Source organism: Rhinoraja longicauda, chromosome 33 (genome assembly GCF_053455715.1).
Source record: "Rhinoraja longicauda isolate Sanriku21f chromosome 33, sRhiLon1.1, whole genome shotgun sequence".
NCBI classification, from domain to species: Eukaryota; Metazoa; Chordata; class Chondrichthyes; order Rajiformes; family Arhynchobatidae; genus Rhinoraja; species Rhinoraja longicauda.
This window is the reverse complement of record NC_135985.1, coordinates 10,624,841-10,640,236: the sequence shown is the minus strand read 5'-3', so window position 1 is coordinate 10,640,236 and position 15,396 is coordinate 10,624,841. Positions and strand designations below refer to the sequence as shown.

General features: G+C 44.2%; 1 protein-coding gene across 2 annotated transcripts in view; it reads right to left on the bottom strand.

The window, feature by feature from the left end:
• LOC144609083 (cell migration-inducing and hyaluronan-binding protein-like) overlaps positions 1 to 15,396 on the bottom strand; it is a 151,286-nt gene that overhangs the window by 37,763 nt on the left and 98,127 nt on the right. For both annotated transcript variants that reach the window (XM_078427454.1, XM_078427453.1), the window contains 3 exons: positions 5,571 to 5,776; positions 1,649 to 1,718; positions 1,385 to 1,513 (listed from right to left, as the gene is read on the bottom strand). In XM_078427454.1, coding sequence (XP_078283580.1) covers positions 1,385 to 1,513; positions 1,649 to 1,718; positions 5,571 to 5,776 — 405 coding nt within the window. The remainder of the gene's footprint in view (positions 1 to 1,384; positions 1,514 to 1,648; positions 1,719 to 5,570; positions 5,777 to 15,396) is intronic.

Genomic DNA, 15,396 nt, shown 5'->3' with positions numbered 1-15,396 from the left:
TGACCAGTGGGGTACCGCAAGGTTCGGTTCTGGGACCCCAGCTATTTACGATATACATTAATGACTTAGACGAAGGGATTAAAAGTACCATTAGCAAATTTGCAGATGATACTAAGCTGGGGGGTAGTGTGAATTGTGAGGAAGATGCAATAAGGCTGCAGGGTGACTTGGACAGGTTGTGTGAGTGGGCGGATACATGGCAGATGCAGTTTAATGTAGATAAGTGTGAGGTTATTCACTTTGGAAGTAAGAATAGAAAGGCAGATTATTATCTGAATGGTGTCAAGTTAGGAGGAGGGGGAGTTCAACAAGATCTGGGTGTCCTAGTGCATCAGTCAATGAAAGGAAGCATGCAGGTACAGCAGGCAGTGAAGAAAGCCAATGGAATGTTGGCCTTTGTAACAAGAGGAGTTGAGTATAGGAGCAAAGAGGTCCTTCTACAGTTGTACCGGGCCCTGGTGAGACCGCACCTGGAGTACTGTGTGCAGTTTTGGTCTCCAAATTTGAGGAAGGATATTCTTGCTATGGAGGGCGTGCAGCGTAGGTTCACTAGGTTAATTCCCGGAATGGCGGGACTGTCGTATGTTGAAAGGCTGGAGCGATTGGGCTTGTATACACTGGAATTTAGAAGGATGAGGGGGGATCTTATTGAAACATATAAGATAATTAGGGGATTGGACACATTAGAGGCAGGAAACATGTTCCCAATGTTGGGGGAGTCCAGAACAAGGGGCCACAGTTTAAGAATAGGGGGTAGGCCATTGAGAACGGAGATGAGGAAGAACTTTTTCAGTCAGAGAGTGGTGAAGGTGTGGAATTCTCTGCCTCAGAAGGCAGTGGAGGCCAGTTCGTTGGATGCTTTCAAGAGAGAGCTGGATATAGCTCTTAAGGATAGCGGAGTGAGGGGGTATGGGGAGAAGGCAGGAACGGGGTACTGATTGAGAGTGATCAGCCATGATCGCATTGAATGGCGGTGCTGGCTCGAAGGGCTGAATGGCCTACTCCTGCACCTATTGTCTATTGTCTATTGATGCTAGGATTTAAAGCAATTCTTTTGGATCCTTTTCTTTTCTGCAAAAAAAATGTTCCTGTGGGGATGTAAATGCGTGAAGCCGTAGGGTGGATTGAAGGCTTGGTCTGGCCGTAATTATCTGTGCTTTTATTGTGTTTTCAAATTATATTTACAGAGACACTTGTGGCACAGGGAGAAGGGAGTTGAAACGAGGCTATTTTTGATCTGTTTCCAAATCTGCAGAAGCTACAGTGGCTTAGGAATGTCTTGTAAATGTTGATGGAAAATTACATAGCGCAATAAACGCCAGCAGGTTGGCTGCTTTTGCAGAGCAGCAATCTTTAGCATTATAGCTATTGCGTGCAGACTTACCCGGTGGTTGGAATGAGCCCTATTGTTGCTGAACCTTCCCAATGGCATGTGTTCTGAATAACCAGGGGAATACATTCCTTCTGAAGGCCCCGTGGGCACGTGGTGGAAAATAAACCAAAACCCTGTTTCCTGTAACGTAAACATGTTGATGAATGCTTGAAATTTCTAAAAAGGTGTTTCTCTGTCATTTAAGCATAAATTGAAGGCAGCACAGGAATCTGACCTCCACTTAAATGTGAGCATACACAGCGTCAGATTATTTACCTCAGAACCCGCAGCGGCACAGTTGATAAGGTTATTATTGGGGTTTGCGATCCAAAATGTTGAGACAGCACTGTAACAAAGCAGCATAGGAGGTATTGGCTTAGACATTTTACAGTCCATTTAACGAGAAGCAATTCAATAAACAAATCAATAAACAGCAATGCATGAAATACGAAATTGAAAAATAAAAAATGCTGAAAACGCACAGCAGGTTAGGCAGCATCCTTGGAAGGAGCAGCAGTTACTGTTTCATCCACAAACAGATAGAAGTGTTGGAGTCAGCGCGAGATGCTTCCCGACTCGCTGAATTACTCCAGCTCTTCAGGTCTTTTTTGTAAACCAGCATCTGCAGTTCCTTGTATTTTCTTAATGTTTTATGAATAGAAACGATAAGGAGAAACAAAAGACATGTTGGCTTTATGTTGCACAGAAGGGAGGGAGATAGATTGGATATTGGTAGTGATGCCTATATCGAAGAGGACAACCAACCTTAGATTACAAAATCATATTAATCAGTTGGTAAATTGAGAAAAGCAATGACATCTGGAATATAATTCTAATAAGTGCGAGGTGATGTATTTTGGGACGTCTAATAAGGATAGGACATACACTATATATGGTAAGGTCATAGTGTCAATGGGACTTTGGTTTACAACAGTGGTGTTTTGTAGACAAAAAGATGCCGGTTCACATATTACTGCTCATGCACCGTGACTGGGTGTTGTACATCAATCTAGTTAAAACATCCAGGAAGGTCGTAGTGGCACATAACATCACAAAAAAAGCACTGGTTCACAAGTCCACAGTTCCCCATGATTGGCGATGGATAAGGTGGTGAAGAAAGCATACAGGACATTGGCCTGCAATAGCCAGTGCTTAGAATATTAGAGCATGGAGGACTTGGTACATCTTTAGAAAATTTTGGTCAGACCAAAACTGAAATAATGTGTGCCATTCTGCACACCAAATTGTGGGGGGAAGGGAGGGAGAAGGGGGAGGGGAGGGAGGAGGGAGAGAGAAGGGGGAAGGAGAGAGAAGGGGAGGGAAGGGGGAGGGAGAGAGAAGGGGGAGGGAGAGAGAGAGAGAGAAGGGGGAGGGAGAGAGAAGGGGGAGGGAGAGAGAAGGGGGAGGGAGAGAGAAGGGGGAGGGAGAGAGAAGGGGGAGGGAGAGAGAAGGGGAGTGAGAGAGAAGGGGAGTGAGAGAGAAGGGGAGGGAGAGAGAAGGGGAGGAGAGAGAAGGGGAGGAGAGAGAAGGGGAGGGAGAGAGAAGGGGAGGGAGAGAGAAGGGGAGGGAGAGAGAAGGGGAGGGAGAGAGAAGGGGAGGGAGAGAGAAGGGGAGGGAGAGAGAAGGGGAGGGAGAGAGAAGGGGAGGGAGAGAGAAGGGGAGGGAGAGAGAAGGGGAGGGAGAGAGAAGGGGAGGGAGAGAGAAGGGGAGGGAGAGAGAAGGGGAGGGAGAGAGAAGGGGAGGGAGAGAGAAGGGGAGGGAGAGAGAAGGGGAGGGAGAGAGAAGGGGAGGGAGAGAGAAGGGGAGGGAGAGAGAAGGGGAGGGAAAGAGAAGGGGAGGGAAAGAGAAGGGGAGGGAAAGAGAAGGGGAGGGAGAGAGAGGGGGAGGGAGAGAGAGGGGGAGGGAGAGAGAGGGGGAGGGAGAGAGAGGGGGAGGGAGAGAGGAAGGGGAGGGAGAAGGGAAGGGAGAAGGGGAGGGAGAAGGGGAGGGAGAAGGGGAGGGAGGGGAGGGAGGGAGGGGAGGGAGAAGGGGAGGGAGAAGGGGAGGGAGAAGGGGAGGGAGAAGGGGAGGGAGAAGGGGAGGGAGAAGGGGAGGGAGAAGGGGAGGGAGAAGGGGAGGGAGAAGGGGAGGGAGAAGGGGAGGGAGAAGGGGAGGGAGAAGGGGAGGGAGAGTGAGAGGGGGGAGGGAGGGGGGAGGGAGGGAGAGGGGTCGGGGGAGGGAGGAAGAGGGGTCGGGGGAGGGAGGAAGAGGGGTCGGGGAGAAGGGAGAGGGGTCGGGGGAGGAGGGAGAGGGATCGGGATCGGGGGAGGAGGGAGAGGGGTCGGGGGAGGGAGGGAGAGGGGTCGGGGGAGGAGGGAGGGGGGAGGGAGAGAGGTGCAATCAATTCACTATTTGAGAATACTAAAGCCTAAGCCTCCATGAAAGTTTTCAAAGAAGTGATGGATCAGGGACTTGAGCCAATTGGAAGGTCATGAGTGAGAAAGATTGGTAGAGGCAGTTGCTGTTTGTCATTTATTAGCTAGAAATTGAACTTTAATTGCCAATTACTTTTCAAAAATGGTAATTGCTATTATATTGTAGACCTTGGTTAACAAAAGGCACATTGACTTCTCATCTCAAGCCATCATGAAACCATTAAAATCAACGATGTTGTACGGAATAGGCTTTGATGCCTCTTTCTCCAAAATGGTTAATTTTTTAATTAGAATGCTAAATAGAAATTCATAGTGAAAGTTGGCTCCTTGACCTGTGGCTGCAGAAACATTAGTTCACAATTCAATCAGCAGATGCAGTTATGAATCCATTTTTGAAAGAAAAATAAACTGAGAGTTTATCCGCTGCAGGTCCAGGATGAAAGCCTTGGGAGGGAGAATAACTACAGGGGAAACTATCTACCATGCAGAACCTAATCAAAGGCCTTGCTGAAGTCCATATAGACTTTGTCTACTGCCTTGTCCTCATTGACCTCCTTGGTTACTTCCTCAAAAACGGATATATTTTCCAGTAGTGTCATTATTTGTATCGACTAATAAATCTTTCATTGCTCAGTATAATTCAAGCACTAATCTTGAATACCCCCATCACTCATTGTAACCTTTCTTCACAATGAACGTATTGTGGGTAACTGGGGACGGTATAGTTAGGGGGATAGATACTGTCCCCCGCAGCCACGAATGCAAGTCCTGCAACTGTGTGGCCTGCTGTCAGGCTCGATCCACATTAAAACGAATGGACGAGGAAGGAGATTTTTCACCCAATGTGTAACTCAGGCCCACATCAAAAGCAGAACCACCAAGGTAAACATCTCAAAATATGCTGGTCAGAAGGTTAATTGGCCACTGCCGACTGCCCCGAGATAAATGGTAGAATCTAAGGGGGAATTGGTGGGAGCATGGGGAGAATAGGTTAGAAAAAACATTAATGGAGAAATGACAATAGACAATAGGTGCATGAGCAGGCCATTCGGCCCTTCGAGCCAGCGCTGCCATTCAATGTGATCATGGCTGATCATTCTCAATCAGTACCCCGTTCCTGCCTTCTCCCCATACCCCCTGACTCCGCTATCCTCAAGAGCTCTATCCAGCTCTCTCTTGAATGCATTCAGAGAATTGGCCTCCACTGCCTTCTGAGGCAGAGAATTCCACAGATTCACAACTCTGACTGAAAAAGTTTTTCCTCATCTCAGTTCTAAATGGCCTACCCCTTATTCTTAAACTGTGGCCCCTTGTTCTGGACTCCCCCAACATTGGGAACATGTTTCCTGCCTCTAACGTGTCCAACCCCTTAATAATCTTATACGTTTCAATAAGATCTCCTCTCATCCTTCTAAATTCCAGTGTATACAAGCCTAGTCGCTCCAGTCTTTCAACATATGATAGTCCCGCCATTCCGGGAATTAACCTAGAAATGGGATTTCTCTTTCAACCAGCATACACTTGATAGGCTGAAACGGCATCCTTTTATGCTGTAAAGAAATAAGGCAATTCTTCTGAACCTCTCCATCCATACACCATCGTCTGGCTGTACAGACCCATGCAAGCATCCCTATTACATTCCCCAAAAGAGAGGAACCTGCCAAATGGCTTAGATAGACACAAAGTGCTGGAGTAACTCAGTGGGTAAGGCAGCATCTCTGAAGAAAAAGGACGGGTGCCGTTTCGGGTCGGAACCCTTCTTCAGACTGGGCTGGATGGCTTACTTGCAGTCCTGCTGGGGTCTGGGCACATAGCCTGGGTACGCCCCGTCCGTTATCATCTTGCACATCTTGCTGTTGCGATCTGACGGGAGTAGAGTCCCTGCCTTGACCAACAAACCGAGGCAGTGGTCGAATGTGTTTCGTTCCTCTGGACCATCTTCAGTGAAGAAGCAGTGCCCCAAGGTCTTGTAGCCAATGACGTCTTTCACCTACAAGGGAAAAAATGAACCTAATAAAACCTTATGTCTGCCAGTGACAATTCCATTCAATCCTGCCCCCACCTTCCTTAACCACCTGTCCACCTGTCCAATGCTGATTCCTACTATTCCTTATGCAGTGACTTGTGTAAACAGGGTGCTTGACCGGTGATGTGGATTCAGAGGCTGAAGGGCCTGTTTCCATGCTGAATACCTCATTGGAAACCTTCCAACTATCATTAATCGGACATTATTGGACTCTGTCTTGCACTAAACATTATACCCTTTATCTTGTATCAGTAAACAGTGAACAGTTTGAGTGCAATCCCTTTCTCATGCTTTCACCCTGTAGCCTTTGACGTCCTGACTAATCAAGACTTAATTGAGGTACAGTATATAAAATTATGACCGAGGGGAACCAATATCCTGGCGGGGAGATTTGCTAAAATAACTGCGGAGACTTTAAACTAGTACGGTTGGGGGGAGGGACTCAAACACAGATAGCTAATAGGCAGTGTGTGAGGCAGGAGGCAGAAAAGGGAAACACTCAGACCCAATATGTAGGAGAGAAAGAAGGGAAAAGAAATAAACTGAGAATAAGAAATGATGGGTCCCTTAAATGTGTATATTTTAATGCTAGGAGCATTGTAAGAAAGGTGGATGAGCTTAGAGCCTGGATTGACATCTGGAAGTATGATGTTGTGGCGATCAGTGAAACATGGTTGCAGGAGGGTTGCGATTGGCAATTAAATATTCCAGGATTTCATTGTTTCAGATGTGATAGAATCGGAGGGGCAAGAGGTGGGGGTGTTGCATTGCTTGTCAGGGAGGATATCACAGCAGTGCTTTGGCAGGACAGACTAGAAGGCTCGATTAAGGAGGCTGTTTGGGTGGAACTCAGAAATGAGAAAGGTTTAGCAACACTTATAGGGGTGTATTATAGACCGCCAAATAGGGAACGAGAATTGGAAGAGCAAATATGTAAGGAGATAGCAGATATTAGTAGTAAGCACAGAGTGGTGATTGTGGGTGATTTCAATTTTCCGTATATAGACTGGGAATCACATTCTGTTAAAGGGCTGGATGGTTTGGAGTTTGTAAAATGTGTGCAGGATAGTTTTTTGCAGCAATACGTAGAGGTGCCTACCAGAGAAGGGGCAGTGTTGGACCTCCTGTTAGGAAATGAGATGGGTCAGGTGACGGAGGTATGTGTTGAGGAGCACTTTGGGTCTAGTGATCATAATGCCATTAGTTTCAATATCATTATGGAGAAGGTCATATCTGGACCAAGGGTTGAGATTTTGGATTGGAGAAAGGCTAATTTTGAGGAGATGAGAAAGGATTTAAATGGATTGAAATGGAAATTGTTGTTTTATGAAAAGGATATAATAGAGAAATGGAGGATATTTAAAGGTGAAATTTTGAGAGTACAGAGTCTTTATGTCCCTGTTCGGTGGAAAGGAAAGAATAATAATTTGAAAGAGCCGTGGTTTTCCAGGGAAATTGGACACTTGGTTCGGAAAAAGAGGGAGATATACAATAAATATAAGCGGCAGGGAGTAAATGAGGTTCTTGAGGAATATAAAGAATGTAAAAGGAATCTTAAAAAGGAAATTAGAAAAGCGAAAAAAAGATATGAGGCTGCTTTGGCAAGTAATGTAAAAGTAAACCCCAAGGGGTTCTACAGATATGTCAATAGCAAAAGGATAGTGAGGGATAAAATTGGTCCATTAGAGAGTCAGAGTGGACAGCTGTGTGCTGAGCCGGAAGAAATGGGGGAGATATTAAACAATTTCTTTTCTTCGGTATTTACCGAGGAGAAGGATATTGAATTATGTGAGGTAAGCGAAACAAGTAGAGTAGTGATGGAAATTAGGAGGATTAAAGAAGAGGAGGTACGGACACTTTTGAAGAATATAAAAGTGGATAAGTCTCCAGGTCCTGATAGGATATTCCCTAGGACATTGAGGGAAGTTAGTGCAGAAATAGCAGGGGCTATGACGGAAATATTTCAAACGTCATTAGAAACAGGGATGGTGCCGGAAGATTGGCGCATTGCGCATGTTGTGCCTTTGTTTAAAAAAGGTTCTAAAAGTAAACCTAGCAATTATAGACCTATTAGTTTGACGTCTGTGGTGGGAAAATTAATGGAAAAGATACTTAGGGACAATATATATCATTATTTGGATAATCAAGGCCTGATTAGAAACAGTCAACATGGATTTGTGCCTGGAAGGTCATGTTTGACTAATCTTCTTGAATTTTTTGAAGAGGTTACCAGGGAAATTGATAAGGGCAAGGCTGTGGATGTTGTCTATATGGACTTCAGTAAGGCATTTGACAAGGTTCCACATGGAAGGTTGATTAAGAAGGTTAAATCGTTGGGTATTAATAGTGAGGTTGCAAGATGGATTCAACAATGGCTGAATGGGAGATACCAGAGGGTAACGGTTGACAATTGTATGTCAGGTTGGAGGCCAGTGTCTAGTGGAGTGCCCCAAGGATCTGTGTTGGGTCCACTGTTGTTTGTCATTTACATTAATGATCTGGATGATGGTGTGGCAAATTGGATTAGTAAATATGCAGATGATACTAAGATAGGTGGAGTAGTTGATAGTGAGGTAGATTTTCAAAGTCTACAGAGAGACTTGGGCCTTTTGGAAGGGTGGGCTGAAAGATGGCAGATGGAGTTTAATGCTGATAAGTGTGAGGTGCTGCATTTTGGTAGGACAAATCAAAATAGGACGTACAGGGTAAATGGTAGGGAATTGAGGAATGCAGTGGAACAGAGGGATCTGGGAATAACTGTGCATTGTTCCCTGAAGGTGGAATCTCATGTGGATAGGGTGGTGAAGAAGGCGTTTGGTATGCTTGCCTTTATAAATCAGAGCATTGAGTATAGAAGTTGGGATGTAATGTTGAAACTGTACAGGGCATTGGTGAGGCCGAATCTGGAGTATGGTGTGCAGTTCTGGTCGCCAAATTATAGGAAGGATGTCGACAAAATGGAGAGGGTACAGAGGAGATTTACTAGAATGTTGCCTGGGTTTCAGCACTTAGGCTACAGAGAGAGGTTGAACAGGTTGGGTCTTTATTCTTTGGAGCGTAGAAGGTTGAGGGGGGACTTGATAGAGATTTTTAAAATTTTGAGAGGGACGGACAGAGTTGACGTGGGTAGTCTTTTCCCTTTGAGAGTGGGGAAGATTCCAACAAGGGGACATAGCTTCAGAATTGAGGGACAAAGGTTTAGGGGTAACATGAGGGGGAACTTCTTTACTCAGAGGGTTGTGGCTGTATGGAATGGGCTTTCGGTGGAATTGGTGGAGGCTGGCTCGATTTTATTATTTAAGAGTAAATTGGATAGGTATATGGATAGGAGGGGATTGGAGGGTTATGGTCTGAGTGCAGGTAGATGAGACTAGGTCAGGGAGAATGGTCGGCGTGGACTGGTAGGGCCGGACAGGCCTGTTTCCATGCTGTAGTTGTTATATGTTATATGTTATATGTTATTATAAAGTGTACATAAGTTTATGTTCATAAATCTTAGCAGCAGAATTAGGCCATTCAGTCTGTTGAGTCTACCCTGCCATTAAATCATGGCTGATCTATCTTTCCCTCTCAATCTCATTCTCCTGCCTTCGTCCCATAACTTTGACAGCCTTACTAATCAATGATCTGTCAATCTCTACTTTAAAAATACCCAATGACTTGGCCTCCACAGCCACCTGTGGCAATTAATTCCACAGATTCACCACCCTCTGACTAAAGATATTCCTCCTCATCTCTTTTCTAAAGGTACCTCCTTTTATTCTGAGGCCATGCCCTCTAGTCCTAGACTCTCTCACGAGAGGAAACATAATCTCCCATCAACTCTAACCAGACCTTTCACTATTCGATTGGTTTCATTGAGGTCCCCCCCTCATCCTTCTAAACTCCAGCGAGTACAGGCCCTGTGCCTTCAAACACTCAACATACGTCAACCCTATCATCACCAGGATTATTCTCGTAAACCTCCTCTGGACCCTCTCCAAAGCCAGCACATTCCTCCTCGGATATGGGGCCCAGAACTGCTCACAATACTCCAAATGTGTTCTGACCAGTGCCCTGTAAAGCCCCAGCACTATATCCTTGTTTTTCTATTCTAGTCCACTTGAAATAAATGCTAACATTGCATTTGCATTTAGATTGTGAGAAAGTTTTCTCCTTAGCAGAGATGGCCACAACGAAAGGACATAGGTTACAGATAAAGGGCAAGAGACTTAGAGGGAATTTGAATGTGTTTTTTTCCCCACTCACAGGGTGGTTGAAATCACAGTGTGCACAGTGTAAGGAAGTGGTGGAAGTGGCTACTCTTGCAAGATTTCACGAGTATTTAGATAAGCACTTGAAATTCATGCCACTGCTGACTACAGAGCCAGTGCTGATTAATAGGATGTGTAGATAAGTACGACAGCTGGCACAGCCACTGTGGGCTAAAGGATCTGTTTCTATGCAGGAAGACTCTATGGAAATAAAGTTACTACAGGAATCCGTGGGAAATCAAATTCATCAAAACTGCCAACTTTTCCGTTTAAAAGATTACAAATGATTCAGGATTCGCCACAAACTAGTTTACAGCAGATCATAAATAAAAGCAGAAAATGCTGGAAATACGCAGACATTGCCTCAATAGCCGAGGAGAGAAACAGATTTAACGTTTCTGCCCGATGTCTTTTCATCTAATTTTTTTGTTTAAACCTAAAACATTAACTCCGATTCTCTCTCCATGGGTGTTGCTTAACCAACTGAGTCTCCCTAGCATGTCCTATTTTTATTTCAGATTTACAGCATCATAGCTAATACAGCACAGAAACAGTTCACATAACCTGCCATGAGCTTGCAGAACATCAAGTATCTATTTACTAATCTCATTTACCAGCACTTGTCCATTGTTCTACAATGCCTCGACTCTTCATGTGCTTATCCAGATGCTTCATAAATGTTGAGTGTACCTTTCTAAACCCCCTCGAGGCAGCACATTCCAGGTTACCATCACCCTCTGGCTGAAAAAATCGTTCCTCAGAGCCCCGTGCTCAAAGTTTGCGGATGACACGAAGCTGGGTGGCAGTGTTAGCTGCGAGGAGGATGCTAGGAGGCTGCAGAGCGACTTGGATAGATTGGGCGAGTGGGCAAATGCATGGCAGATGCAATATAATGTGGATAAATGTGAGGTTATCCACTTTGGCGGCAAGAACAGGAAAGCAGAGTATTACCTGAATGGTGACCGATTAGGAGAGGGGGAGATGCAACGTGACCTGGGTGTCATGGTGCACCAGTCATTGAAGGCAAGTGTGCAGGTGCAGCAGGCAGTGAAAAAGGCGAATGGTATGTTGGCATTCATAGCAAGAGGATTTGAGTTTAGGAGCAGGGAGGTTCTACTGCAGTTGTACAGGGCATTGGTGAGACTGCACCTGGAGTATTGTGTGCAGTTTTGGTCTCCTAATCTGAGGAAAGACGTTCTTGCCTTAGAGGGAGTACAGAGAAGGTTCACTAGATTGATCCCTGGGATGGCGGGACTTTCATATGAAGAAAGACTGGATAGACTAGGCTTGTACTCGCTGGAATTTGGAAGACTGAGGGGGGATCTTATAGAAACATATAAAATTCTTAAGGGGTTGGAGAGGCTAGATGCGGGAAGATTGTTCCCGATGTTGGGGCAGCCCAGAACCAGTGGTCACAGCTTAAGGATAAGGGGGAAGTCTTTTAGGACTGAAATGAGAAAACATTTCTTCACAGAGAGTGGCGAGTCTGTGGAATTCTCTGCCACAGAAGGTAGTTGAGGCCAGTTCATTGGCTATATTTAAGAGGGAGTTAGATGTGGCCCTTGTGGCTAAAGGAATCAGGGGGTATGGAGAGAAGGCAGGTACAGGTTACTGAGCTGGATGATCAGCCATGATCATATTGAATGGCGGTGCAGGCTCGAAGGGCCGAATGGCCGAATGGCCTACTCCTGCACCTATTTTCTATGTTTCTATGTGCAACCCTTAGTCCTCATGTTAAAACCATGCCCTCTGAACTTTGACACGTCTGCCGTGGGGAAGAAAACGTCTTGACATCTACCCTGTCAACACCTCTCAGTTATCCAGTCTTTATCATAAAACATAGAACAGTACAGCACAGGAACATCGACCCACAATGTTTGTGTCGAACAGGATGCCTAGTTAAACTGATCTAATTTGCCTGTACATCGTCCATATCCTTATTTCCTGTAGCCCATCTAAAAGCCTCTAATACGCCCCTGTCCTATCTAGCTCCACCACCACCACCCCTGGCAGTGCGTTCCAGGCAACCACCACTATCCATTGAAAAAAAACGTATCCAGGCATCTCCATTAAATTTCTGCCTTTCACCTTATAGTTGCGCCCTCTAGTGTTGGACATTTCCACCCTGGGATAAAGGCTCTGACTGTAAATCAGAACCTGATAGCAGTAACAGCTTTCCTGGTCTTTTTGGTGTTATTGGGATCTTGCTTGACATGTACCTATATTACAACAACTGCTATACTTCAAATTACGTCATTGATTTTAAGATCACGGGATGACAAAAAAAGTCTTCATTTTCTCTGGGAATTTAGACGCCTATTTTCAAAACATGGAATTTTACCTTGACCAGTGAATCAAAGTCCACAAAGAATGCTAGCTAAAGAGCTGGATTATCACAACTACCCTCTAGAAACTCAACACCATCTTGTTCTGAAAAGCATTCATAACATGTTTAAATACATAATGTCAAAATGAGAAAACAAAGTTTACCACACAGTGAGGAACACTCAATGGCACACATTAATTTTACATTTTGTCATTATGCGGTTTTTCGTAGCATTAATATTTAATTAGAACTATTACATTTTAAAGATTCAGAGGGGATTAATCATGAGTTATATTGGTTCAATACTTATTAGCCATTAGTCACACCAATCTAACAGAAACATATTCCAAAATATTAATTGATAATAGCTGGTTTGAAGTTGGGGGAAGAGAAAACAGCAAGATTAGTTTTGGTGCAAAAAATAAAATATTGCATATGCCGTAAGACTGAAATATAAACAGAAGTATGTTACAACATCCTCAGTGGGTCTGACAATGAGAGAAATAGAGTTAACATTTCAAGTTAATATTTAAACAAAAATCTGTCATGGACATACTAAAACAATTTTTTTCAATGTTTTATACTCCTATTGTTTTCACGATATTTGAACCATATGCTGTTAAAAATAATGACACCACCTTGCAAGTGGTTCATTATACTGATAATTAAAGTGATATTTGTCGGTTTTGACCAATTACTTCCAAAACCATAAATCATTAGAGAGAAGAATCAGTAAAATGACACTGTTAAACTCATTGATTACTGGCATTTGGATGAAGCCAGATTGGGCAGGAACCCAGGAACAGAGTTCCTTTTATGTAACTGCATGAATAATGGCAGGTTGAATTATGACAGCATTAATTCAATGCACTATTTAATACCCAGCTCCAATCTCCAGCACATAAAGAACTCATATCCAGAGAAAACATCATGGTTATGATGTTTTGACATAAAATAGTTCAGCCAATTCTTTTATGTTTTTTCTCAGGAAGGAATAAACAGGTTTAAGTGCAAAGCTTATCCATCTGGATTACTTTTCTAATGCCATTCATTCCAATGCAAGAATAGGGACTGTGGCAAAATGAAGGTCTGATATCAGAGGAAGAAGAGGGAGGAAACAGTGGTATGGAGGGAGTGCTACTGGAGCAGTTAAGTGGCAAAGAGAGAAGTGCCAAAGTAAAGTCTGAAGAAGGGTCTCGACCCAAAACGTCACCCATTCCTTCTCTCCAGAGATGCTGCCTGTCCCGCTGAGTTACTCCAGCTTTTTGTGTCTAAGGTAGAAAGAGGAACTGGGATAAGGGAATAGAGTTTCAGTTTTGTGTGTTAATCTTTGTTCCAATTTACCTTGGCCTTCCCAGACTCATCCCACTGAAACTGGCCTTCCTCCAATCAATTATGTTTTATTTTGGTTTGGCTTTTCCTCTGTGTCGCCAAACTAAATCTTAAGATGTTATGATTGCTAACTCTTCAATACTTCCCTAACAAAACACGACCCACCTCATTCCCTAGAACCTCCTTCCCTGTTGGTCCAAAAAAAACATACTGTTCTCAATAATTGCCTGGAGTCATTTAGGCACCACTTTACCCTCCCTTCACTATTGCAACAAGATGATTAAAGTCCTCTATTATAATCACCCAATAGTGTTTACACTTCTCTGTAATCGCCCTGCATATTTGCTGCTCTATATTCTCCTGCTCAATGGTGACCTATGCAATGTACCATGCATCGTCATTTTGCCTTGAGTCGCCTTTAGTTTTAGTTTTAGAAATACAGCGTGGAAACAGGCCCTGTTTAACACTATCCTACACTCACACACCAGGGACAATTTTTTCATTTACCAAGCCAATTAACCTATATACCTGTACGTCTTTGGAGTGTGAGAGGAAACAGAACATCTCGGAGAAAACCTCGTGGTCAAGGGGAGAACGCACAAACTCCGTACAGACAGCACCCGTAGTCGGGAGCGAACCTGGGTCTCCGGGTCAAGCAGCAACACTACCACTGCGCCACCCCACCGTGCCACTCTTTCTTAACTCTAATCAAACAAATTGTGACCCTTTTGCTACATCCTCTCCCTCCCATCACTATTTAATCAATGCTGCCATCCCTCCTCCTTTCCTTCCTTCCCTATCCTTCCTTAACATTTTGCATCAGGAATAGTCAGTGCGCAGTTCTACCGCTTTTCCAGACAAGTTTCTGTTATTATCGCATCAAAATCATTCACAGTCATTGGTGCCTGTTGCACCCCTTTTACCACTCTCTGCATATTATTAAACCAAATTAAGTCCCATCATTTGTGTTTTCATGGACCTCAATAAAATCCGTACACTAATTTAACCTAGCCTGAATTGCCTTCCAATAGACAATAGGTGCAGGAGTAGGCCATTCGGCACTTCGAGCCAGCACCGCCATTCAATGTGATCATGGCTGATCATCCACAATCAGTACCCCGTTCCTGCCCTCTCCCCATACCCCGACTCCACTATCATTAAGAGCTCTATCTATCTATCTATCTATCTATCTATCTATCTATCTATCTATCTATCTATCTATCTATCTATCTATCTATCTATCTATCAATCATTAAGAGCTCTATCTGTCTTCCCGTTTCTTCTGCTTTGTTGCTTCTATTTTGGCCTCCTAGTTCTTCCTTATTTTGACTATTGGCTGGCACACTGTTGCTGTAATACTTCACCCCTTCACGACACACTCTAGTTATCTCTTTGCCTTGCAGTATTTTCCTTTATCATTGCCTTCCTAAATATATGCTGACCTGAACCCTGCCTTTTGTTTCCAGTCAAACTTTTATCCTTTCTGATTCTACTCCAAGTTCCCATCTTCACCGTCAAATTGGCTTAACGCTTCCCCAACAGCTCTGGTGGCCTTTCAAACAAGAGCATGGGCTCTGTTCCTGTTGACTTGCCACCAATCTGTCTTACAGAGCTTCCATCTACCCCAGCAATGATGCAAACCCAGCAATCTAAAGCACTTGCTTCTACCATCT